The 26,547-nt window shown below is 43.2% G+C and overlaps 1 protein-coding gene across 1 annotated transcript in view; it reads right to left on the reverse strand.

Annotated features, from left to right (window-relative positions):
* Positions 1-6,690: 6,690 nt before the first annotated feature.
* The window catches only part of LOC147115112 (regulating synaptic membrane exocytosis protein 2-like), a 347,939-nt gene continuing 328,082 nt past the window's right edge, over positions 6,691-26,547 (reverse strand). The window contains exons 15-17 of the mRNA XM_085993402.1: positions 20,296-20,367; positions 19,241-19,471; positions 6,691-6,779 (exon numbers count right to left, since the gene is read on the reverse strand). Of these exons, the coding sequence (XP_085849528.1) occupies positions 19,311-19,471; positions 20,296-20,367 (233 nt within the window). The 3' untranslated portion in view covers positions 6,691-6,779; positions 19,241-19,310. The remainder of the gene's footprint in view (positions 6,780-19,240; positions 19,472-20,295; positions 20,368-26,547) is intronic.

Here is a 26,547-nt window from a genome sequence, read left to right on the forward strand (position 1 = left end):
GCAGAAGAATCCCTATGAAAATTCACCCCAGTAGTGTCACAAGGTATTTGTTGTTTCTTCTTAATATATTGAATTTATGGGTGTTTTTATTCAGCTCTTGAGCTTGCAACTCAGTCTCAAAGCTAACTGCCAGCACATTTTGCACTGCTGAAAGATTGACAGTATTCTTTACATATTTACTGCAAACTTAGTAATGAATAATATGCAGTTGATTCCTGAGGAATTCGATGGAGTATACTTTATAAGAGATAATAAATTATTTTATGAAGCAGCTTGTGGATTTGGCTTCTAATTTTATGAGTGTATTCGTCTATTTCCCTCTGGTTCGGAGAAGGAAGTGAAGAGCACACACTCTCAATAGGGAAGAAGCATTGCTCCAGAAAACCTTACTAAAATGACAAATGTGTGCAGGAAGAAATTTCTTAATGAGACAAAACACCAGTGAGAACTAAGAAATAAATTATAGAAGTGACTCTAAACAATGACGATTCATTCCATATTTTCACAGATGTAGGGAACACTGCATGGAAAATATAATTCACCAGTCAACAAAACATTTTGGCAAAATAATAACCAGTACCCTAAAGGAAACTTGAAGCACTGCCATTGAATAGACCAATGGAATACCTTTGCTTCACAATAGCAATAAAAGGGTTCATATTAAAGGATCCTTACAATCTCCGACTGTGGTAGAGTAGGAAGTACTGGAACTCAGTACCTGCAATGGCGAAAAACAATGGCACAATGCTAGAAATAGAATGGAATCTCATTCGGAAATGTTGAACCCTTTTCCAGAATTGCTTCCGAATAGCTAGTTGAAGGCTTGTAAAAATGAGATTCTGGTTGAACCTTGAGCATGATTGTATACAAAAGGGCAAGCATCTCTAAATATTTTTTGTACTACAACAGAATTAAAAAATTGTGAAGTAAATAAGTAACAGAAACCACATCTACCAATACCAACTGGATCAGCCCAGTAAGGCACATAGAAATAAATGCAGGCAGTTAGCTAAATGAAAAATAATGCAGAACATGTTCAACAGTAACAGATTGTAAGAACATTTCAAACTAACAGTGATTTATTTAAGGCTGTATCGTTCTTTACAGCTGTGTTCCGTCACAAATCCAAGTTCTAATAAATCTAATCTTCAAGAGTGTTCAGAAAAATAAAGTTTGCTAATGCTGTAAAAAAGGTATGTCTCAGTCGGTTTTGCAGTTGATGGCAGTTGTATTATCTCAATGCCAGTCAGTGGCATTCTTGCCTTAGAGTTGGAGGATGTGCGTTCAAGGAATTAAGCACGTAATCTACCTGGTATTCCAGTGCAGTACTGAGGAAGCATTGCATTGTCAGAGGTGCCTTCTTTCAGACAATGTTAAATTGAGGCCCCGTCTCCCGATTCAGGTAGAAGACCGACCCCATGGCACTATTCAAGGTAACACAGGGAGTTCTCCAAGTGTCCAGGCTAATAGTTTTCCCTCAACCAAGACCATCAAAAGCAGATTATTCGGTCACTAATTTCATTTACTGTTACTATGCACATATAGCTGTGGCGTTTGTCTACAACAGTGACTACACTTCAAAAGTTAATTTTTTAGGGTGTCTTGAGGACAGGAAAGATTTGAAGAGGATAGATCCATGAAGAATTCGAAGGTGACTGCATTGGTGGGAAGAGAAGCCTTTTCTGGAGGCATACGAGCTGTTTTCGGACTGCGAGGCAGTTCCATGGAGCTGGATAACATATGATAGAGAAGAATGCCGTTATCAACTGTGTTGAACACCATAGGGAGACTGAGGAGGACAAGGAGGGATAGCATAACGTAGCTAGTCACAGAGGATGTCTTTTGTGACTTGACCAGTGTAGGTTGGTACTGTGAGCATGGAGGTAGTGGACAGAGGAGATTCAATGAAAAACTTCTGAGAGAGGCATGTTCAAGCACTTTAAGATTAGAGATGGGGCAGCAGTTGGAGATCGTCAAGGGTGGACTTTTTCAGGCGTGGGTGATGACTGTGGTCTTAAAAGGGAGAATGATGGTGTCTAATCAAGGGGAGTTTTTACAATGTCAGCAAGCATCAAGACCAGGAAAGGAAATGGAATGGTTAGGAGTTGGGCAGGAAGAGGATCGAGAAAGCTGTAAAAAAGAAAGACTTGCATTTATATAGCATACTAGCTGGGGGGGGCCCGGCGTTGCCTAGGCTTTTTTGTAGAACGGCAGTTTACAGGGCCGTGCGGTTGACGGCCGGCCGCTGCTGCTCCCCCGCTCTGTGTCTCGGGCTGAGCAGTTGTCAGGCCCGGCCCGGCGCGAGTGAGCCCAACTCACCTCCCGCTCCAGCGGGCCGTGTGCCGGAGCCGCAATGTGGGGGTTTGTTGTGCTGGTGTTGTCACTGTCGGTATTTTAAAAATGGCGGCGACGTTTCAGGAGGCTGCAGGATTAGGCCCGCCCACACGCGGAATGAAATGCCCCCCATGACACACCAATTGGTCAACCATCAGGTCACTGAACTGTAGGATTGGTCAACCATCACGTCACTCAACGCTAATGAGCGGTAGGCTTGGTCAACCGCTAATGAGCGGATTTTTGAACGTTTTTGTATACTGTTCGAACAATTTTTGTCTGACCAAAAAGTAAATACACCTATGACACTCCCCTAATCATCAGCTTTCTTTTGATATAACATATGTGTAGGCACACTCTATAACTTTTGAGTGTATAGCGGACATAGGACATGCACACAGACAGACAGACAAACTGCTTTATATATATAGATTTCATAATCTGAAACAGCGCATTAAGTACATTAGCACATTATAATGAAGTACAGCAGGTGGATCCCATGGAAAGGATAAGCTTGCAGCGGGGTGTGCGGGAAGGGGAGACGTGAACAAGCACACTTTCCATCATGAGTCACTGGGTAGCAACTTGGAGTCAGAACTATGGCTGATTTTTTTCCCCCTCCCTACCAAGGCCAATTGAAACTGCACCAATTGAGGTCAACTAACTCAGCAAGGTTTGAAGGGAGGACCTTCCCGATTCGGATGGCTCAGTTCCAGTGCTAGCATTGCATTAACTGAAAACTCTGAATTTTACTTTTATCATCATTTTGATTTTGTGAGGGAATAAGCACACTGAAGAACACTCGTGAAACACCACACAAGATTACAACTGTGAGTAAAATGACTGATACAGGAGAATGTTTTAATACTTTGTCAGAGAAAACTGGCTAGGAGAAGTTAATGAAGTGATAAGATTGCTGAATCAACCATGGGCTAACCATTATGTCTATGAATGTTAATTCAGTGCTTCACTCTGTTAGACTCAGCAACTCCTCCTACCCATTTCACTCATTCATGCCACCAGCACTCATTGTTAAAACAGTATTAAAAAAATATCAACAGAAAGAAATGGGCAAAAGAAACCGAACGTTAATCGCAATTGTATAAATTGATTTTTAGTACTGGCGAGGGTCCCTCAATGAGTTTAATTGTGCTACAGAAGATGATGCAAAGAACAAAAACTGGTAGCCTCTACCACAGCACACAGAATTTTCTACCTACTTCACAGTTCTCTTGTTGCCACAATAAGGATTACATTTTACCATTGCCTGAATAAATAAATATCCCAGCAATCCCAAAATCCTATGATTTTGACCTATATTCATGGACAAAATAACACTCTTTAAAATTGCAGCAAGTTCATCAGTCTCTGAAAAGAGAATAAAGGTTAATGCCAGATTTATCACCACCTTTCTTTTATTCTTCTTTTCAGAAGCTGACTGACCTGCTGCGAATTTATAGCATTTTCTGTTCTAATTTCAGATTTCCAATGTTCATAGTTTTTCTTTTTACCTGCAGTATTATTTAAGTAATTCTGTACAATAAAAATAATCTTCTATAAAGATTAATTAGTCCTTGAAACCTCAATCACATTATTCCGACAGAAGTACACTGGACTCATTTATTTTCAAGCTTAAGAAAAAAGAAAGAAAAAGAGATAAGTTCAAAATGAATCATAATTAGGGATGAGCAACTTGACCAGGTAGTCTGAAGTGTTCAAAATTGTATCATTTGGATCTCTTGAGGGCTTAAATATTGCATTCAAGTACAAATATACTTTCAGTGGCCTGTCCCTTTTTAAAAATGATGTAGATGTTTCTCTGCACAAATGCATTACCATTTTCAGCTCTCCAAAACCTTCCACAATGTATCGTGGCTAGGCTTTATAAGGCAGGTGGTAATTATATTTTCCATCATTACATTCATGATTAATCTGTTGTTTAGCACTCTATGTCAATGTTTCATTATGATCGAACAGGAGTAGGTCATGTTTAATAATCCCTTGAGCTCTACCAGTGGGAATGTATCCGAGCGCCCAGGGTCCAACGTTGGAGGTGGTATGTACACAAGTACAAATCGTTCTAATGTGATTTTGGCAGTCTAATGGTGCCTCTTTTCCATTGGGCCGCCAAACCTTTTTAAATTTGAAACTTTTTTGACTTGGAAAATCCACTGCCTGGAGACTTCAGATTCGAATCTAGAGTTTGACTTTATCCAGATGCTCATTCCTAGTCATAATGCCCATACATACATGCATACATAGTCACACATAATAAAAAGACACCAACACACCCATGTTACAGTATACCTGAAATCCTTGTGATGATGCTCGATGGCATGACTGTGTCTGGACCGAGGTAGTGTAAGATACTGACTGCAGCGATGTGGGGGATAATGGAAAAGACAAATGTATGGCATTTGAAGAAAGGGGACAGAGGTCAGCAGCACCAGTGAGCAGAAAAGAGAAGAAAATGGAGAGAAATATGATGAACAGTATGTGTGAGAAGGTTATAGTCTATAATTAAAAGCAAAGAGGAGCTTAAATGCTGCAAAATAATTTTTTAGTGAAGGCAATCTAGCAGCTTGGAACAATCAGTTCTTTATATGAAAGTTACTTTTAGTAACACTGCATTTGTTTCAGTCACAGATTACATGACTAACACTACAATAAGTTCATGAGAAGCTTGCCTTCATGATGTTCTTTTAAAAACACAGGATCAGAAGTGAGAAAATCCAAGCCAACAAAGACAAGCCTAGATATACCTAGTTAATTGGCCTACAGCAAGGACACACCTGGAAATCTGAGCCTGATTCAGGGCTATTGTTTCTGGGATGGGAGAGAGGGGTTATTGCTGTTATTAAAAATGTATTTATTTACCTTTCTACCCTATGTAAAGTCTCCATGTACCATATACCACCCCAGCCAAAATGATGGATTGGAGGGAAACTTGTTCCCAGCTCACTATCTACGTTGGGTACAAAATGATGTATAACAGCAGCCCAGGATGATTGGCCCTCTGATTTTCACATCCTCCCTGTGCGGAAGTATGTGATGGTATCTCCCCTTGCTGGTATTATTAAGACCTGATCCTCACCATGTGCAGAGTTACAGTCACAAAGATATATCTTATCATTTTGTGACTTAATGAAGTAGAGTTTCAGTGCATTACATCATGCGCCACACTCTGGGAGTTACAAAAGAGGAAGGAGAAGAGGACACTCAATGAAGGATGCCAGACAGCTCTACAAACCAAGAACCTGGGTCCTCGACAGGAAAAAGCCCAGGCATGCATCATGGGGGGCAGGGGAGGCGGTAGGAACAAGCATACAAAGGGGAAGGCCTGGGCCACTATGAAAACACAATTGCAAACAAGTAACATTAAAATTTCTTCCCCTACCCCCTACTCCAAACAACAACTATGCTTTCAATCCGAGAATATATTGGCCAACTTGAAATGGACAATTTGATTAAATCAATCACCAGCTATCAACAATTCTCTCTGAAACTGCTGACTTTTACCTTAAGCAACAGCAATTAGCCATTATTGCCTTGACTGGCTTTTGAGAGAATACCACAGTTACCTGTTCCCTACACTGGAAGTAATGGCTGAAATTAATTAACGATCATCCTTGACACAATGAACAACATTTCAGTTCCTACAGAAAACAATAATGATAAAAAAAGGCAAATATTCCACTATTCTGTGTAGTTATAGATTTAAAATTCTTTCAGGGATACCAGATGAAAACACTGAAAGCTTAATAAATTAAAGTGAATGCTGAATATCATGGTAACCTTAGAATCAAGGCAACATATCTGGTCATATATTACATCACTTTGGATATCTGCAAGGCAAATTTAAATCAGAATAAATCTGGTAGATCAGACAGACTGTATTTTCTAACTGCCATGTTCATGCCAATTTTAAACAAAAGATATAGCAAAATTACTGCTTATTAACACTTTGAGGGTTCTGACTGCATTTAAAATAAACATTAGTAATGTCGCTCTTTATTTTAGAAAAATAGTCAATCCAGAGAGTCATGTTAATTAAGAAGAGGCCTGTGGTACTGCAAATTTTTCTGATTCTATTTTTTTTAATTCTTGCTATCAGAACTTTACACAAGATTAATTTTGAAGACATTATACAGGACCAAAACTTTGAAAGCTTCCAAGGATATTGAATACTTAAAGGACTGAAGCACTAAGCATTAGTTGCCCACACTAGATTATAACTATATAATAACAATACAAGCTCATGTTGAGCTGGTTACACATTTAAAGATATCACAAACTTTCCTGAAAAACAACAGTTAACAACTTCTAATTACCTCTCCCTCTCTGGAGAATAGTGGTCATCCAGCGTCCTGTGTCTGTCCATTCGGCTGATAGTGTTGTACTGTTGAGGAGAACAGCGACTGCTTCGAGGACCCAGCTCTGAGCTTCTGCAAAACACAAATCAACTACTGTAGCAGTTTGCTAAGAATTTAAGATACCAGCTTGATCTCTGTAATGATCAGTAACACAAATACAGAGACATTACTCTTTTGACAATTTGGTTTTACATTACATTCGTTTTTTTTAAATTGGGTGGGGTGCAATGCTCCCTTTAATTTTTTTTCAGTGCGCGCTGCGCAGCCTATTCAAAATACTGCACATGCATGGCTTTCTGCGGTGAGCAGGCTGCATGGGAGCTGCAGAGGGCTGCGTGGCCGCGCAGCTTAAAGGGAACATTGGTGGGGTGGAAAACAAACTGCTGATTCTCTATCGCCTGTTCTGCAGTAGCGCCGAAGGCCAATTTTGCCCCAACTGTTTTGTCACTGATTTCAAACATTTTAGTTGTGTAATATTAGTCTACATATTTTGTCTCAAAGTGTACATCAATGGATCTAACTTACTGACATTAATATCTTATCCAGTTGCATTCTTTTGGTTTGAACTATACATTTCAAAGAACTGCAAGGAGTGCACTAATAGACAGCTTCAGTTATAATGATATGGATAAGCAAGTAAAGAAGTGGTAATTAATAACTGAGCACAAGTCAAAAAATATTTTCAAAACTTTTTAGCATGTTTTACTTTTAGGTTTTAGTTAGCATAATGGCAGCTTACATCAAGCTTATTTCAAAATCAAGGTTTTGTCATTGAATTCATTCAAGAAACTGGGGCGGGGAGCGGTTGTAGAGATTGTTTCAGCTGCACTTCTAAAGGGGTGTAATTAGATTAAGTAACACACCAGACGATAACAATCGATCAAATAGGGAAACAGGATGTGTGTTACGGTTTTTATTTCACAATGAACCAGAGTTCATGACTCATGAATGTCAGACAGGTCCATTGCAAATCAAAAAACACTAACAAATAAGTTTCTATCTAATGTTCTGTTTTAGGGTGTCATTTCAATTGAACGCAATAGTGTTATTCAGGTTACTACTAAAGAAAGAAGGGTATGATGTGACTTCACGGTGAAGGAGGTGGATTGTTGTCACTATGGCACAGCAGAGATAACTGTGTGGGAAAATCATTTAATCAACATTCAGTTTATGTGGGAAAAGCAAAATGTGCAAACTCAGACTAAGATGAACATTGGCTGAAGGGAGCTTACAGATGCCATTAGAATAGGGGCATGTGAATTAATGCTGATTTGATGCCAGCGGTGCCATTTTGGAGCTCAATGCTCCAGCCAATGCCCTCTCTTAACCTCACACAGCTGAACACGCGTTCAGCAGCAGGAAGGACCCACCACCAGCACTATTTAAAAGAATCATCAACTACTTACAGGCTACTTGCTGTGATTCTATAAGTGTTTGGTGCTTTCTATAGTTCTTTCAAGTAGCAAAAGTCTACAGGGAGTGGTGTGGCAGGTGCTAAAGGACTTTTTGCTGACTTCAAGGCTTCTGCACAAACCACCTGCTGACAGACATGGATGCACAGTAGGCATTCCCCTTGGAATACAGCATGACTTGGAGAATGAACAGTGGCCACGCAGAGCAGGACAAGCTGCTGGAAGAGGGAGCAGGAGGAGAGGGAGAAGGGCTCTCAGCAGGAGGCCATATCACCCAGGGTGTTCGGGAAGAAATTCACATACCTGAACCTCAGCAAGGAACAATGTGTGAGATGTCTAATCTTCAATAGGATGTCCTCACTGAAATTTGCCACCTGCTGCAGCCACAACTGCAACCTCAGAGCAGGGCAAAGACCGCATTGGCAGCGGCTGTGAAGGTGAACATGGCGGTGAACTTTTATGCGTCTGGCTCCTTCCAGGTTGGAGCTGGATATATTTGCAACATCTCGCAGTTTGCCGTCCACTGTTGTGTAAGGGAGGTCACTGAGTCTCTCTATTCAGAGAGAGCTGACTACATTTCATTCTCTCTTGCCAGAGACTAGCAGGCAGGGCAAGCACGCGCCTTCGCTAGGATTGCAGGCTTCCCCATGGTGCAGGGCGCCATTGACTGCACGCATATCGTTTTGCGGACGCAACATGTCAACTCTGCCACATACTGGAACCGATAGGGATTCCACTCACTAAGTCCAGCTGCTATGTGACCAAAGGCAGCGAATTATGCAGGTCAGTGCCCAGTGTCGTGGCAGCAGTTATGATGGCTTCATTTTGCGGCCGTCTGCAGCTGCACTTGAGCCATCAGTATTTCCAGCATTGTCTGTTGTTACGCCAAACCAAAGGCTGGCTACTGGGTGACAAGGGCTATCTGCTGACGACATGACTCATGACTCCAGTGCGCAATCCACACACATGTGTGCAGCATGCATACAATGAAAGCCATGCTTATATTAAATATGATAGAGCAGACCACTGACATGCTGAAACGATGCTTCTGCTGCCTGGATCACTCTGGAGGAGCCCTGCAGTACTCAGCAAAGCGGGTGTCAAGATTCGTGGTGGTTTGCTGCATGCTGCACAACCTCGCCATCATGATGGCACAGCGCGTGCCACCAGTCATACGGTGACCAGCTGAGGAGCAGGAGCATGAGGTGGAGGAGGAGGAAAAGGAAGAGGAAGAGAAGAGGCAATCTAGACAGCCTCTATCTGCCCGGACTATCCATGAAAAACTCATCTGAATGCGATACCAGTAACCGCAACCCCAAATTCCCCATTTACCAAATGTCCTACACCTTACCTTCCCTCTGTCACTGACCATCACAGCATCCGCTTGGCCACAATGCAAAAATAAAAGCCACCACAAAATAAATATTCCAAATGAATTATGAATGAAATCAAGCCATATTGCATACAAAAGTCAACTGATCAGCCTTGTGCATTCCCTTAGTTCCTGTCTTCCGTGTGCCTTTGCCTGTCCTAGTGCTCCTACATAAAAACAATAAAGAAATAGGAGCAGGAGTAGGCCATTTGTCCCTTCGAGCCTGCTCTGCCATTCAATAAGATCATGGCTGATCTTCTACCTCATCTCCACATTCCTGCACTATCCCCATATCCCTTGATTCCCTTAATATTCAAAAATCTATCAATCTCTGTCTTGAATATACTTAACGACTGAGCCTCAGCAGCCCTCTGGGGTAGAGAAATCCAAAGATTCACCACCCTCAGTGAATAAATTTCTCATCTCAGTCCTAAATGGCCGTCCCCTTATTCTGAGACTGTGACCCCGGGTCCTAGACTCCCCAGCCAGGGGAAACATCCTCCCTGCATCTACCCTGTCAAGCCCTGTAAGAATTTTGTATGTTTCAATGAGATCACCTCTCATTCTTCTAAACTCTAGAGAATATAGGCCTAGTCTACTCAATCTCTCCTCATAGGACAATCCCCCCATCCCAGGAATCAGTCTGGTGAAGATTCGTTGCACTCCCTCTATGACAAGTATATCCTTCTTTAGGTAAAGAGACCAAAACTGTACACAATACTCCGGGTGCGGTCTCACCAGGGCCCTATATAATTGCAGTAAGATGTCTTTACTCTTATACTCAAATCCTCTTGTAATAAAGGCCAACATACCATTTGCTTTCCTAATTGCTTGCTGTACCTGCATGTTAACTTTCAGTGATTTGTGTACAAGGACAGCCAGATCCCTCTGAACACCAACATTTCCCAATCTCTCACCATTTAAAAAATACTGCTTTCCTATTTTTCCTACCAAAGTGGATAACTTCACATTTCTCCACATTATATTCCATTTGCCATGTTCTTGCCCACTCACTTAACCTGTCTCTATCCCCTTGAAGCCTCCTTGCATCCTCCTCACAACTTACATGCCCAACCAGCTTTGTATCATCAGCAAACTTGGATATACAGGAAACTTTCTGGTATCCAGCACGGACGGGACTGACGTGGTGCCAGTTCATCAACAATTCCGGATAACCGAACGCTATAGTAAAAGATACAGACCTTAGAGCTCCGTATAAAGCAACAAACCCTGTTGCTTAGCAACAGCTTCAGAACAACATCCACAAGTTGCAAGTGTCTCTGTAGCTTAGCAACAGCTACAGCCAAACCCTTGCCTTCCTCCATTTGTTGCTGTGCAAGTTACCTGAACCGACTCCTGAATTTTGCCGCTTAACCGACATTTCCGGTTATTTAGGGGCCGGTTAATCGAAAGTTTCCTGTATTACATTTGGTACCCCACTAGTTACAGCCTGCCAACCCGAAAATGACCCGTTTATTCCTACTCTCTGTTTCTGTCCATTAACCAATCCTCAATCCATTACCCCAATCCCATGAGTCCTAATTTTGTTTAATATAACCTCGTGTGGCACCTTATCGAATGCCTTCTGAAAATCCAAATACTCCACATCCGCCAGTTCCCCCTTATCTATTCTGCTAGTATCAGCCTCAAAAAACTCTAACAGATTCGGCAAACACGATTTTCCTTTCATAAATCCGTGTTGACTCTGCCCAATCCTATTATTATTTTCCAAGTGCCCTGTTACCACGTCCTTAGCAATAGATTCTAGCATTTTCCCTACTACTGATGTCAGGCTAACTGGTCTGTAGTTCCCCATTTTCTCTCTCCTTCCTTTCTTAAATAGTGGGGTTACATTTGCTACCTTCCAATCCGCAGGAACCATTCTAAATCTATGGAATTTTGGAAAATGACAACCAATGCATCCACTATCTCTATAGCCAACTCTTTCAAAACCCTAGGATGTAGGCCATCAGGTCCAGGGGATTTATCGGCTTTCAGTCCCATTAATTTCTCTAGTACTACTTTTTTGCTAATACTAATATCTTTCAGTTCCTCATTCTCGCTAGACCCTTGGTTCACCACTTTTTCCGGGAAGTTTTTTGCATCTTCTTCCATGACACAAAGGGAGCGATTTTCCTAGCCCCAAGGAGGCGGGACAGTTGGCAAAATGGCAAAAACTGAGGGCGGGTTCGGAACCCGCCTCCAACCCACCTCCGCACAATTTTCCCAGAGGCGGGTTTCATGGGTGCGATTCGGTCCTGCCTCCACCAGTCGGGAGAGCGGGAGAGGTAGTTAAGACCCTTAAATAATAGTTAAGGGCCTCTATAATCCTATTTTGACAGACCTTTGTTATTTTACCATATTTTCAGCATGTTGCACGACCCTCCTAAACCACGCCAGCTAATCCTGGCGGGTTGACAAGTGAGTGGCCTCCTCACAGCTGCAGCTCAACAATTAAAACTGAGCTTTCATCAGGGAGCAGTTGCAGGTGGCAGAACATTTGTTGCAAGGTCTTTCAGCACTTTTAGCAGGCCTACCGAAGTCGGAGGTGCTGCAGCTTCTATCTCTCAACTGTGGGACCTCCTTGGAAGACCCTCTCCCCGCTTGGACGAAGCGCTTCCCCAACAGAGGTATCTGCCAGTAGCATGGGAACCATTTATTTCCTTTCACCATGGACCTCAGATTCGAATGAGCAGCAGCAGAACCAGGCAGGTCAGCAGCAGGAGCCCCAACCTCCTGCTCACCCACCTGATGCTGCATAGGATAGAAGGCGCCAGCGCATGGAAGCACGTCGTGCAAGGAATGCACTCATCTTGGCCAGATTTGTATAGGTTGCCCATTGTGGCACATGTGCTTGGCTCCTTCTTAACACATGATAGACAATGGACATGACTCTCTGGCCTCCTTTCACTCTGACCACGCAAGTGTCGCCGAGTCCGCAATGTGGAGCTGCCTAAGCCAAAATAACAGATGCCATCACGCCAACAATTTGCCATCACCTAATTTTAATACATTTCCACAGGGATGGCATTTCATCAATAAACAAAAACAATCACCCAATCTGCACACAGATCTGGAGGTTATATCCCTTGCCAGCTGGACCCACACAGCTTTGGTTTCTTTAAGAGGCCTCTTCCACCCAGATGAGGGGACGAGCACCTCCCTGCTAGCTATCGCCCCCTCAACAAAACTCACGAAACTCAAAAAGTTAGTATGCAGGTGCAGCAAGTGATCAAGAAGGCCAATGGAATGTTGGCTTTTATTGCTAGGGGGATGGAATATAAAAACAGGGAGGTATTGCTGCAGTTGTACAAGGTATTGGTGAGACCGCACCTGGAATACTGCATACAGTTTTGGTGTCTATACTTAAGAAAAGACATACTTGCTCTCGAGTCAGTACAAAGAAGGTTCACTCGGTTAATCCCGGGGATGAGGGGGTGGTCATATGAGGAGAGGTTGAGTAGATTGGGACTCTACTCATTGGAGTTCAGAAGAATGAGAGGCGATCTTATTGAAACATATAAGATTGTGAAGGGGCTTGATCGGGTGGATGCGGTGAGGATGTTCCCAATGATGGGTGAAACTAGAACTAGGGGGCATAATCTTAAAATAAGGGGCTGCTCTTTCAAAACTGAGATAAGGAGAAACTTCTTCACTCAGAGGGTGGTAGGTTTGTGGAATTTGCTGCCCCAGAAAGCTGTGGAAGCTACATCATTAAATAAATTTATAACAGAAATAGATAGTTTCCTAGAAGTAAAGGGAATTAAGGGTTACGGGGAGCGGGCAGGAAATTGGACATGAGTCTAGGTTCAGAATGGTCATGGCCCTGTGGGTAGTGGAGTGGGCCCAGGGGCCGTGTAGCCTGGTTCTGCTCCTACTGTGTTCTAATTCTGTGTTAGATTTCAGGAGATGGTTTTATTCCTGTTCCTGGCTGGGGTGGAGATCGCCTTTACAGAAGGTAAGTACTGTAGAAAATATAGGGACAGAGTGATCTCCTGGAAGAATTTCGATCGCCTAGATGGGTCGGAGAGGAATTTCCCAGATTTTTTTCTCCCAAATTGGCCATTGGGTCTTTATCTGGTTTTTCGCCTCTCCCGGGAGATCACATGGGTTCGGGTGGATGCACAGTGATAGAAGATTTGAGGTTAGGATCAGATCAGCCATGATCTTATTGAATGGTGGAGCAGGCTCGAGGGGCCGATTGGCCTACTCCTGCTCCTATTTCTTATGTTCTTATGTTCTAACAAGCATACCCAGCGCCTCATCCGAGAACCTGAGGGAGGCCCTTGCCTTGGAGCTGGTCATTCTTCAAGGAGATAACAGCTTGGAGGTAGTGCAGCATTCACCAAAAACCAGTGGAATGAGCCAAGGCAGCAAGCAGCCCTTAAATGAAGCTGGATAAGTGACGTCAGCAGAGGCAAGTTTCAGTCCCAAAACACTAATTGGCCCAGGGGAACCCACACCTCTGGAATTAACTGACCAATTAGGGGAAAATCGCAAATTTTTCCCACCTCTCAGTGGAGGTGGGTTTGGGGCCCACCCAAACCGAAACCCATCTCCAACCCGCTTCCATTGGGAAAATCGTGCCCAAAAGTATTTGTTTAATTTCTCTGCCATTTCCTTATTCCCCGTTATAATTTCTCCTGTCTCAGCCTGTACGGGACATAAGAACATAAGAAATAGGAGCAGGAATAGGCCACTTGGCCCCTCGAGCCTGCTCCGCCGTTCAATAAGATCATGGCTGATCTGATCTTGGCCTCAACTCCACTTTTCTGCCTGTTCCCCATAACCCTCGACTCCCCTGCAGTTCAAACATTTGTCTATCTCAGCCTTGAATATATTCAATGACTTGGCCTCCACAGCTCTCTGGCGTAGAGTATTCCAAAGATTCACGACCCTCTGAAAGAAGAAATTCCTCCTCATCTCTGTCTTAAATGGGCGACCCCATTAATCTGAAACTTTGCTCCCTAGTTCCAGATTCCCCCATGAGAGGAAACATCCTCCCTGCATCTACCCTGTCAAGCCCCCTCAGAATCTTCTATGCTTCAATAAGATCACCTCTCATTCTTCTAAACTCCAATGAGTATAGGCCCAACCTGCTCAAACTTTCCTCATAGGACAACCCCCTTATCCCAGGAATCAACCTTGAGAACCTTCTCTGAACTGCCTCCAATGCAAGTATATCCCTCCTTAAATAAGGGGACCAAAACTGTACGCAGTACTCAAGGTGTGGTCTCATCAATACCCTGTACAGTTGTAGCAGGACTTCCCTGCTTTTATACTCCAATCCCCTTCTAATAAAGGCCAACATTCCATTTGCCTTTTTGATTACTTGCTGTACATGCATGCTAACTTTTTGTGTTTCATGCACAAGGACCCTCAGGACCCTCTGAACTGTAGCATTTTGTAATCTCTCTCCATTTAAATAATAATTTGCTTTTTTATTTTTCCTGCCAAAGTGGATAACCTCACAGTTTCCCACATTATACTCCATCTGTCAAATGTTTGCCCATTCACTTAGCCTGTCTATATCCCTTTGTAGATTCTTTGAGTCCTCTACACAACTTGTTTTCCCACCCATCTTTGTATCATCCGCAAACTTGGCTACATTACACTCGGTCCCTTCATCCAAGTCATTAATGTAGATTGTAAATAGTTGAGGCCCCAGCACTGAACCCTGTGGCACCCCACTAGTTACCGTTTGCCAACCAGAAAATGACCCATTTATCCTGACTCTCTGTTGTCTGTTAGTTAGCCAATTCTCTATCCATGCTAATATATTACCCCCAACTCCGTGAGCTCTTATCTTATGCAGTAACCTTTTATGTGGCGCCTTATCGAATGCCTTCCGGAAATCCAAATACACCACATCCACTGGCTCACCTTTGTCCACTCTGCTCGTTACATCCTCAAAGAACTCCAGCAAATTTGTTAAACATGATTTCCCTTTCATAAAACCATGCTGACTCTGCTTGACTGCATTATGATTTTCCCAATGCCCTGCTACTGCGTCCTTAATGAAGGACTCCAGCATTTTCCCAACGACAGATTTTAGGCTAACTGGTCTATAGTTTCCTGCTTTCTGTCTCCCTCCTTTCTTAAATAGGGGTGTTACATTTGCGGTTTTCCAATCTGTTGGGACCTCTCCAGAGTCCAGGGAATTTTGGTATATTGCAACCAATGCATCCACTATCTATGCAGCCACTTCTTTTAAGACCCTGGGATGCAGGCCATCTGGTCCAGGGGACTTGTTGTCTTTTAGGCCCATTATTTTACCAAGTACTTTTTCCTTAGTGATAGTGATTGTCTTTAGTTCCCCCCTCCTTGTGGCCCTTTGATTATCCATTATTGGGATGTTGTTAGTGTCTTCTACCGTGAAGACAGATACAAAATATTTGTTCAGAGTCTCTGCCATTTCCCCGTTCCCCAATTTTAATTCCCCATTCTCATCCTCTAAGGGACCAATGTTTACTTTAGCTGCTCTCTTCCTTTTGATATACCTGTATATCTTACTATCTGTTTTAATATTTCTTGCCAGTTTACTCTCATAATTCATCTTCTCTATTTTTTTTTGTCATCATTTGCTGCTTTTTTAAAATTTCTCAATCCTCTGGCCTCCCACCAATTTTGGCAACATTGTATGCCTTCGTTTTCAATTTGATACCATCCTTTACTTCCTTAGTTAGCCACGGATGGTGCTCCCTTCTCTTAAAATCTTTCTTTCTCACTGGAATATATTTTTGTTGAGAGTTATGAAATATCTCCTTAAATGTCCGCCACAGCCTTTCAACTGTTTTACCCTTTAATTTATTTTTCCAGTCCACTTTAGCCAGTTCTGCCCTCATGCCCACATTTACATTCGGTTATTCTTTTCCTTTTTACATACCTATAGAAGCTTTTGCAGTCTGTTTTTATGTCTCTTGCTAGTTTACTCTCATATTCTATTTTCCCTTTCTTTATCAATTTCTTGGTCCTCCTTTGCTGAATTCTAAAATCCTCCTAATCCTCAGGTTTACTACTCTTTTGGCAGCATTATAAGCCTCTATGTAGTGTCACCCCAGTGGCTGCAGCATGGTTGGTGGAAGGTTGTTAACTTTCAGTGGAGGAGACCGCAGATGGCCTTGGAGGACAACTTCAAGCAGCTCTGGGCAGAGAAGGCTAGGCTTCAGACTGCACCATCTCGACATGGACAGCAGCAGTCCTGGGCTGGCTGGCTCACAGGCAACAGCAAGGACACTGGCAGAATGACAGGGGTGCGAGCATAAATGCTGTCATCCTCAGAGAGGATGGCAGGTTTATGCTCCATGGAGCCAGTGCCTCAGCAATCCTAGTAATCTGTTGGAGGAAAGAATGCTGAACTGCTGTGAAACCCTGTCCAAGTTGGCGCTGGACTCCTCCATGCTTCTTTACATTGCATGCAGGCTTTCTGGCAGGCTTCCCAATACACCAAGCATTTTGTTGTGCATACCCATCAAGGTTCTTCTGTAGGCTGCCCCAACAAAGTTCTCATCTGAGTCCTCTGCAGTAGAACCTGTCTGCGACCTCGTCCTCCAGCAAGCTGGCACCTGCGCTACTCTTGCCCCTGCCGTGGCTGCAAACCACGCGTGCCCGATGTCTCACCCCTGCAGATCCTGCCTCTAATCTATCCTCTAAGTTATGTGCAGTGTCAGTATCTGAGCTTGGTGGCTGAGACTGTGAAATCAAGTAACGGTGCTAAGTCTTCGTCATCACTCTCTTCTTGGTGTTCCTCCACTGCCTGGCCAGGTTGCAATTCGTGGGTATTTGAAAGGAGAAAGGCATATGGGTAAGGTTGTGATGTGGGGAGTAGGGGTAAAGTAAGAGGTGCATGCTTACACCATCTGCAGCTTGTAAATCTAAAGAGATTGTGGGATGAGGGGGGAAGTGGGATGTGAGAAGGAGGATTAGGTATTAGGATACCGTCATCTTCGATGGTTTCAGCCCCACTGCTGGCCACTGCCTCAGCAATGGCCATCCCAATAATGGCCAGCACTGTCTCCTCCATGGAGGTTAGGACATGCAGACGGTTAGCTCCTGCTGCCTCCAGTTGTGCGCCACCTTGTCCTGCAAGAGAGGGGGAAGTGTGTTAGTGAGTGTGGTGCAATGTGGCTGTCATGGTTGAACAGCTGACAGTGTGTGCAAGCTGTGAGATGTAGGTTTGAGGCTTGTAGCAGTGCTAAATATGTGAGGGTGAGGTAAAGCATATGAATGTTTGGTGTGAGACCTGATTGGTAGAGGTTGTTGGTAGCTGAGTGATGGGGGTGTGGTGACTTGAGCAGTGGCTGAGGCTAGTGGTGCAGTTGGTAGGATATGGCATTTGAAGATGCATTCACTGACTTTGACCACTCGTGTGAGGTAATTGAACTTCTTGTGGCACTACATCCAGGTCCTCGGAGCTTGACTCCTGGCAGTGACCTCCATGGCTATCTTCTCCCACTGCCTTTTGACGGTGTGTTTGGAGGGCCACCTTGCCCCCTGCGGATACAGGACATCTCTCCTCCTTTCCACCTCCTCCACCAAGACCTCCAGTGCAGCATCCGAAAACCTTGGAGCCCGCGCTCTCCCTTGTTGCGCCATTCCTCACTCTTTCCCAGGTCAGAATCTCTTCAACCACAACTCCCAGCACCTGCTTCAGCCACAATGCACCTCCCCCATTAAGAGGTGCAGGTTAGCTTTAAGTAGTGCAGGCTAGCTTTAAGTGATGTTAGTCTCTTACAATATTGGCCCCTTGCTGATGCATCCAGCCAATGAACAGCACGGTTAGTGCTGGCTGCATGCCGAGATCATTCAAATGAGCAGGCAGCATGAAGCTGGCGTGCTGCCTACATTGCAATTAACGGGCGTGGGTTAATCACGCATCACAATCCCCGCGCCCGTTTTCGGGGGCTATCCAATATAGCCCCCAGGTCTCTGTTTCACTAGTCCAAACACAAATTTAACAGAAATGTATAGCCTGTAAGGCTTTGTAAGGTAGTAAAAAGAGAAAAAACAGTATGGAGAGATGTAACTGGGCTGCTAGGCTCAGCATTTGCAATTTAAATCATAACTGGCACACATCAATAAAAACAAAAATGTATCAGCTTACAATTCTCCCCATGTATTGTACATCATAAAATGAATGGAAACTCACATGTCTACAACTCTGAGGTATGCAAATATCTGTCTGCAAATCTTCCTCTTTCCTCTAATATCAAGTGAGATTACTAATAGCTGCATCCATAAGCAGCTCTAATAAGAATTGCATGGTAGGTACCATCAAAACAAGCCAGGGGCCTTTCCACAGCCTAATGGATAAATTAACAGCTTTAATTCAACAAACGATAGTTAAGTTTGCATTTGGACTTCTACACATAAGGGACAGAAAGTTACTGCATTATCTGAGAGAGCTCCACAAGTGGGAGAAGCAGTATAAAGTGCAGTTTGCCAATGATATTCCATGCTAATTTTTGGATCAATCTAGAATGGTGTGTCCCTGGTATAAATGTGGAGGAGTGATTTAAGCACCATATGGGTTGCTCATGAAGACATGCTCCTGCAGAGGACTAGCATCTCAGTTAGAGCTCTCCATTGCTGATTTCTTTTTTTTTTCATTTTGTATTTTAATAGGTTGCACATCTCTGCTTGGTTTTTGCGCTTAACCAACCCCTTGAAGGAACACCCCTTCAAGTTAGTTGCCTACATCAGAATACATGTGAAGCAATAAGTTTTATAATTTATCATCTTAATCTCACCCTTTCACATCTGTACCGATACAGCAGCAGATGTTTCCTTCCCTCCAGTTATCTAGATCCATGCTTAACCCTACCTTTGAGGAGGTGGAACACTGGGGGACCGGGAACGGGTCCTGCCCATATTGTCCCCACGAAGTGGTGAGCCTGACTGTGTACAATGGTTTGATGACATTACTTGCTCTGGAACTGATAATGTTGAACTCTGAATATCTCTCCCATTGTGCCTATAATCTGAATATAAGGAAAAAGAGCAGTTTAGAATATTATACATTTTTCTCATACAACATTAAAACACAGAGGGGTAGAAATTTGTTTTGGGCAATAGTCAATCGTCAACCCATTTCACACTCGGCCGATTTTCTTTTCCACTGACGTCACAGAGCCTTGCTATTGCCCATTTGTGCCACGGCCCTTCTCGAATTTCTACCCCAGATTTTCTTTTTGAGACGTTCCCATCAATTCTTTCCACATTCTTACAAGATAGTCATTAACCTTAAATACATCACTGTGCTTTCAAAGAATATTTTCTGTGACATGGGCCTTGGCCCTACACCTATATTTCTCAATTTAAAAAAGGGAAAATTATGGACATTATGGATAGGGAGTATAAATTTCTTTGGAGAGTGAGTGAGAGAAAATATGGGAAATACATTACAGGTGTAACCCCCCTCTCCCCAGGACACACACACATAATTGATAATTATCAAATTATACTGAGGAAATAGCAAGGGCCATTAGCCTCCTGAGTCTAAATCTTAATATACCAGCAGTTCTGCACGAGTTGACTTCTACTAGGCTTTGAAGAAATTATACATTGAAAATATTTATAGTTGGAAAGTCAATCCTTTTTGCCTCAGAACTGCTTGTTTGGTTCTGGCTTTGGGCTCAACAGAAGTCAGTGAAACCAATTAAGTATCTTTACTTTTGATTGAAGTATTGCAGAATTTGAAAATATCTGTGTGATGGTGCCGTGGGGGGGTGGGGGGGAGGAGGACTGTCGGGGGTGGGAATGGGGATGGGAGAGGAGGGGAAGTGTGCTTGTTTAGCTTTCATACCTGAAGAAACGACCCCAATTCCATCATCACAGTCATAGTCAGAGACTTCACTGTCACTGATGCGCTGAGATCCTAAAGTTTAAAAAAAATTACATTTTGCAAAGAACAGATGCTTTTTCACAGAGGGTCTTGTGATGATTAATTTTTTGTCTCATACACACTAAGAAGTAAAACTAGGTTTACTGAAAACAGGAATTTAATTCTAGGGGCTAAAAAGCAGGTTTATTTGCTAGTATGTGACTGTTTCAGAAGTATTTACCAAACTGAATAGAAAATAAAGCTGAAAGAATCAGATTCTCGTGTACTATGCAGCAGTATGCTCAAACTAACCAGGTATATTGGAAATCCTCCTGCCCAAGTTATAAAGAGCTCCCAATTCAGAAAGGGTGTTGCAGTTCCTAATTTTGTTTTAAGAGCATTTTCCCCCCAAATTGTGATATTTTCAAGTTATGGAGATCCAAATATTTGCAGGCTTGGAAAGAAAAGAGGTTGACTTGTTCACCATAAATCTGGAGGAATTTCATTGCAAATTAAGTTGCTTTTATAGTGATCTTTTAATTCAGTTTTCGATAGGCTGATATTCTGACAGCCAGCTTCTGCACTTGTGCACTTAAATCTGGTCTCTGTAGACTGGCAGTGGACTTGTAGGCTCAATTTTATCTGGGTCTACAAGCCTCCTGTGGTCTAACAAAATTCCAGGAGGTGGTTCACAAATGCCGAGCTCCCAGAATCTGAAGTAAACAAAAATCAACAATATAGTTTGTTCAAATTTCCCTGTGGGCTAATTTCATAATTTGTGCTTCTTCCCAAATCACTCATTTTTATTTTAACAGAAAAAAAGTCCAATAATTGTGAGAATAGTAAGAGAGGGCATTATTAAAATTGGTACAAAGTCAGAAGATATTGTACTTGGATAAGATAAGAATAAATAAAGGCCATTTTATCCATCCAGCTCACCTTGCTGCTTAGATTTTTTTACAAGACTCATTCACACCATTTTTATCTTCCCTGGCCTTGGTGCCAAATCGGGACCTCTCCATTCCTTGCTGAATGAATAATCTGCACATTCCTTTTTTTGAACACTTCAACCAGCCCTACATTCACTGTGTTGGGTAATAATCTTTTCTACAACTTAAGTGTGAAGCAGCTTTTCATAGTGAAAATACATATGTTAAAAATGAGTTTATGCATACAACACATTGACATGCATAAGGTATAAAGAAATGCATACATCTATATAGTAAGCTATATACACCCTGTATTAGAAATTGACATTAACCATATAGTGGGATTCATTATCCTGACATTAAAAGGCTAGGAATGGAATAATTAGAACACTAAGTAGAGTTCTGTGAGAGAAATATCCCATTATATATGGGTTCTGTATGGGACATGGTGGTTCCTGTGTTGCTGTTTGTGAACAGCAGCCTGCTGGAGTTGATGAGTAGAAATGTGGGGATTCTGGGGTTTGTTTGATTACCTTTGGAGATCAGAGATTATTTATGCAGAACTTTCCCTCAGGGGATTAAATAGCTTAACATCTCCCACCTGACAGGAACCAGGTGGGGAGGGGAGGGTTGTGGGGTGTGGGGAGTGCAGTTAAAATGATGGCAGACACTTACCCCCACTGATCCCGCTGCCTTCCTGAAGTGTCCCAATGTTAACCTGCTCTTTTGAGCAGATGTGCAGGACACCCATAGGTAGGAAGTGAGGTCCTTCTTTTAAATAGTCAGATCAGGTCCCAATGATGTCATCAGGAGCTGACTGCAATATTAGTCCGAGGCCTGAGCAGCGACAGGTTTCCCGTCAGGACAGGACATACCTGCGGGAGGAGGATCGTGGGCCGGAAGAATCCCAGGCTGGTAAGTTAAAAAATTAAATTTTAGGTTTCCTTGCGGGCCAGAAGGCGCAGGAGTGCGCCTCTGGGCTTCATGAGACAGCATTGGGCCTCCCTTGCCCCGAGCTCCCCCCCCCCCACCCCCGCCTCCTCACAATTGACTGGCGGGACCGTTCCCATGGGTCCCTTGCTGTGGCTTCCTGCCGCCAAATTCCAGCCAGGTAGTGGATCTGTCCGGGTTCAGGCAGGTCTCATGAAAAATTGATGAAAATGAGACGTGGCCGTTAAAATCGGCCAGGCCTCCACATCCCCGGACTCTCCAGCTTCACCATCCACTTCAGGTCTCACACACACCGTACCAAACAGCCCCTTTAAAATACGGGCCCATAATACAATAGACTGCAGTAGAAGGAACACTGAAGGCCAAATTAAAAGGTGCATTTTTCCTGGGTTTAGCACCCAAATAGCACTTGAAAAACAGGCACTATGCAGAGGAAAAATGGGCACTAATCCTATGCTCCCATTCTGTGCCTAAACAGCATTGCAGCGGAATTTCCTGCATGCCGTTTCAGGTGGTTGTGTCTGAAGGAGGTACAGCAATGTAAATGAATGTGAGAGAGATCTGTGCTCTCCTACTAGATGTCCTGCTCTAGTACCAGGTGCAGTTCAGAAGAAAACGGCTCACAAAAAACAAAACAACAGGTGCTATTGCTTCCAGAGCTGCGGTCAGGTAGTACCTGTCATAAAGGAACAGGATGGTCTTGCAAAGGAAGATCTTTATTTTTGGCCTTTTGAATTAAAAATGGCCTTTCAGCTTCATAAATTGTTGCAGAGTGCTGAAACTCTTTTTTACTCACTGATAGACGCATAAGTTTGGAATGATGGTTTCTCCTTTTGTAAGATAGCTTAATTTGAGGCTGAAAAGGAGCGACAAACACAATTCACCTTGACAGCTGAAGTTATTCGCCTGACCTTCTCCAGAGCCACCATCAAATGCTTCACTAGCAAAAGGCAAGAATCCTCCTCCCACCTTTCTGTCCCACAATTAACAGATTCCACCCACTCAAACCTGCATTCAATGTCTATTCCCAAATCTTCAGTTTACACATTCATACTTGATTTCCTTGTTCACCTACGTAAAAATGCACAAATAGAACAGTGATCAAGGTCCAACAGTGATTTATTACAATATGGTTTTTATGTGGCTGCCTACTCTTCATCACCACAGTGCTTTCCTCTTACCCACTTTTACCATGGTGGAAGTGTAAAAAAAGCTGCTCAGGAACCTAAAAGTTATAGAAGTTCCAAGGAAATAAAAGCCAAATGTTGATTGTGTCAATGTGTTTTGCTTCTTCACAAGCTCGCAGCAGCACTTCCGTGCTTGAGTCATCAAACTCGGATCCTCCATCTTCCACTTCATGCTGGTGTCATCCTATCCTGCCAGAGAAACAGACAAACAGTATTAGGGGAAGGAACTTCAAAAAGAGTAAAAGCATAGACATTGCGGGTAAGGTTTCAGATAAACTAGAAGCATTTTATGCAAGCCTTCAACAAACTTTAACTTTTTACACTTTTAAAATATTGAAAAAATATTAAAAAGTTGCATACCTTCTTGCAAGAACCTCAGGCCAGTAAAGAAGGACCATTCTGCAGTTGTCTCCTGTTGCGTCCTGTTCCTTTAATCAGCTTAAGGACCGAGGTGCACCCAAACTTCTTGCCAGCTGAGGCATCTGCACAAATCTACGTGTACCCAAAATGAAACTACAATACAGGAAACTCTCGATTTACCGGCACCCAAACAACCGGAAATCTTGATTAACCGGCAAAATTCAGGAGTAGGTTCAGTTAAGTTTTTCTTCATATTAGTGGCCTTTTCTTGATTCTTGGCTGTGTAATCGGGGGTTTCTGCACTTGTTGCTAAGCAACAGGGATGCTTGGTCTGTGGCCGGGGTTCTTGCAGCTGTTGCTAAGCAACAGGGAAGCCTGGATTTGTTGCTGTGTACGGAGCTCTTGTACCTTTTAACTATAACTCTCTGTAATCTGGACTTATTGATAAACTGGCACCACGCCGGTCCCGGATAAAAAAGAGTTTCCTGTATGTAGATGAGGGACAGCAATAGATCCCAATGCAAATTATTCTGCCCAGGTGCAGTGCACTTTGGTCATGTTGCCCCAAAACAGCCTATTCAGGAAAATGAGTCCTACAAGGTCCTTAAATTTCAAAAACTCATGCTCTTTGAGCTGTTTTAAATATGAAATATCAGTTTCTTCAAATCACAATTGCAAAGCAAACAAGCAAAGTAACTGAAAGAACATCATTTTTTTAATATTCGTTCATGGGATATGGGCGTCGCTGGCAAGGCCAGTATTTATTGCCCATCCCTAGCTGCCCTTGAGAAGGTGCTGGTGAGCCGCTTTTTTGAACCGCTGCAGTCCGTGTGGTGATGGTACTCCCAAGTGCTGTTAGGGAGGGAATTCCAGGATTTTGGCCCAGCGACGATAAAGGAACGGCGATATACTTCCAAGTCAGGATGGTGTGTGACTTGGAGGGAAACTTGCAGGTGGTGGCGTTTTCATGTGCCTGCTGCCCTTGTCCGTCTAGGTGGTAGAGGTCGCGGGTTTGGGAGGTGTTGCCGAAGAAGCCTTGGCGAGTTGCTGCAGTGCATCTTGTCGATGGTACACACTGCAGCCACGGCACGGCGGTGGATGGGGTGCCAATCAAGTGGGCTGCTTTGTCTTGGATGGTGTTGAGTTTCTTGAGTGTTGCTGGAGCTGCATTCATCTAGGCAAGTGGAGAGTATTCCATCACACTCCTGACTTGTGCCTTATAGATGGTGGAAAGGATCTGGGGAGTCAGGAGGTGAGACACTCACCACAGAATACCCAGCCTCTGACCTGCTCTTGTTGCCACAGTATCTATGTGGCTGGTCTAGTTAAGTTTATGGTCAGTGGTGACCCTCAGGATGTTGATGGTAGGGGATTTGGTGACGGTAATGCCATTGAATGTCAAGAGGAGGTGGTTAGACGCTCGGAATGAGAAAGGTCCACTCAGTCCTTGCACAGACCATGTACAATCTACCCTATTATGGATTCTACCCTAACTATTTAAGCTCCGAAATGAAAGTTCTTCATAAATACTCCCTGATCTCCAAAAGTAATCAGACAAACTCTAGAATACACACCAATCCCTATGTTTCCATTATTTTTCACAAAAGAGAGGGACGATGCAGACATTGCAATCAGGGAGGAGTGTGAAATATTAGATGAAATAAACACAGTGAAAGAGGAAGTATTAAGGGGTTGAGCATCTTTGAAATTGGATAAATCCCCAGGCCCAGATGAAATGTATCCCAGACTGTTTATTCTGAGGGACTTGATAAATCTTCATTTAGAAAGACACGGATTAATCAGGGACAGTAAGCATGGATTTGTTAAGGGAAGGTCGTGCCTGACTAACTTGATTGAATTTTTGATGTAGTCTACATGGATTTTAGCAAATCTTTTGATAAGGTCCCGCATAGCAGACTGGTCACAAAAGTAAAAGCCCATGGGATCCAAGGCAAAGTGGCAAGTTGAATCCAAAATTGGCTCAGAGGCAGGAAACAAAGGGTAATGGTCGAAGGGTATTTTTGTGACTGGAAGGCGGTTTCCAGTGGGGTTCCGCAGGGCTCAGTACTGGGTCCTTTGCTTTTTGTGGTATTTTTCAATGATTTGGACTTGAATGTAGGAACTATGATTAAGAAGTTTGCAGATGATACAAAAATTGGCTGTGTGGTTGATAATGAAGAAGAAAGCTGCAGACTGCAGGAAGATATCAATGGACTAGTAAGGTGGGTAGAACAGTGGCAAATGGAATTCAATCTGGAGAAGTGTGAGGTAATGAATTTGGAGAGGGCTAACAAGGCAAGGGAATACACTATAAATGGTAGGACGCTGAGAAGTGCAGAAGATCAGAGGGACCTTGGAGCGCATGTCCACAGATCCCTGAAGGTAACAGGACAGGTAGATAAGGTGGTTAAGAAGGCATACGGGATACTTGCCTTTATTAGCCGAGGCAGAGAATATAAGAGCAGAGAGGTTATGCTTGAACTGTATAAAACACTAGTTAGGCCGCAGCTAGAATACTGCGTGCAGTTCTGGTCACCACATTACAGGAAGGATGTGATTGCACTAGAGGGGGTGCAGAGGAGATTTACGAGGATGTTGCCTGGGCTGGGGAATTTTAGCTATGAGGATAGATTGGATCGGCTGGGGTTGTTTTCTTTGGAACAGAGGAGGCTGAAGGGAGACCTAATTGAGGTGTATAAAATTATGAGTTGCCTAGATTGAGTGGATAGGAAGGACCTATTTCCCTTAGCAGAAGGGTCAATAACCAGGGGGCATAGATTTAAAGTAATTGGTCGGAGGTTTAGTGG

This window comes from Somniosus microcephalus, chromosome 7 (genome assembly GCF_052327205.1).
Source record: "Somniosus microcephalus isolate GS21.2 chromosome 7, FLI_Smic_1.0, whole genome shotgun sequence".
NCBI lineage: Eukaryota > Metazoa > Chordata > Chondrichthyes > Squaliformes > Somniosidae > Somniosus > Somniosus microcephalus.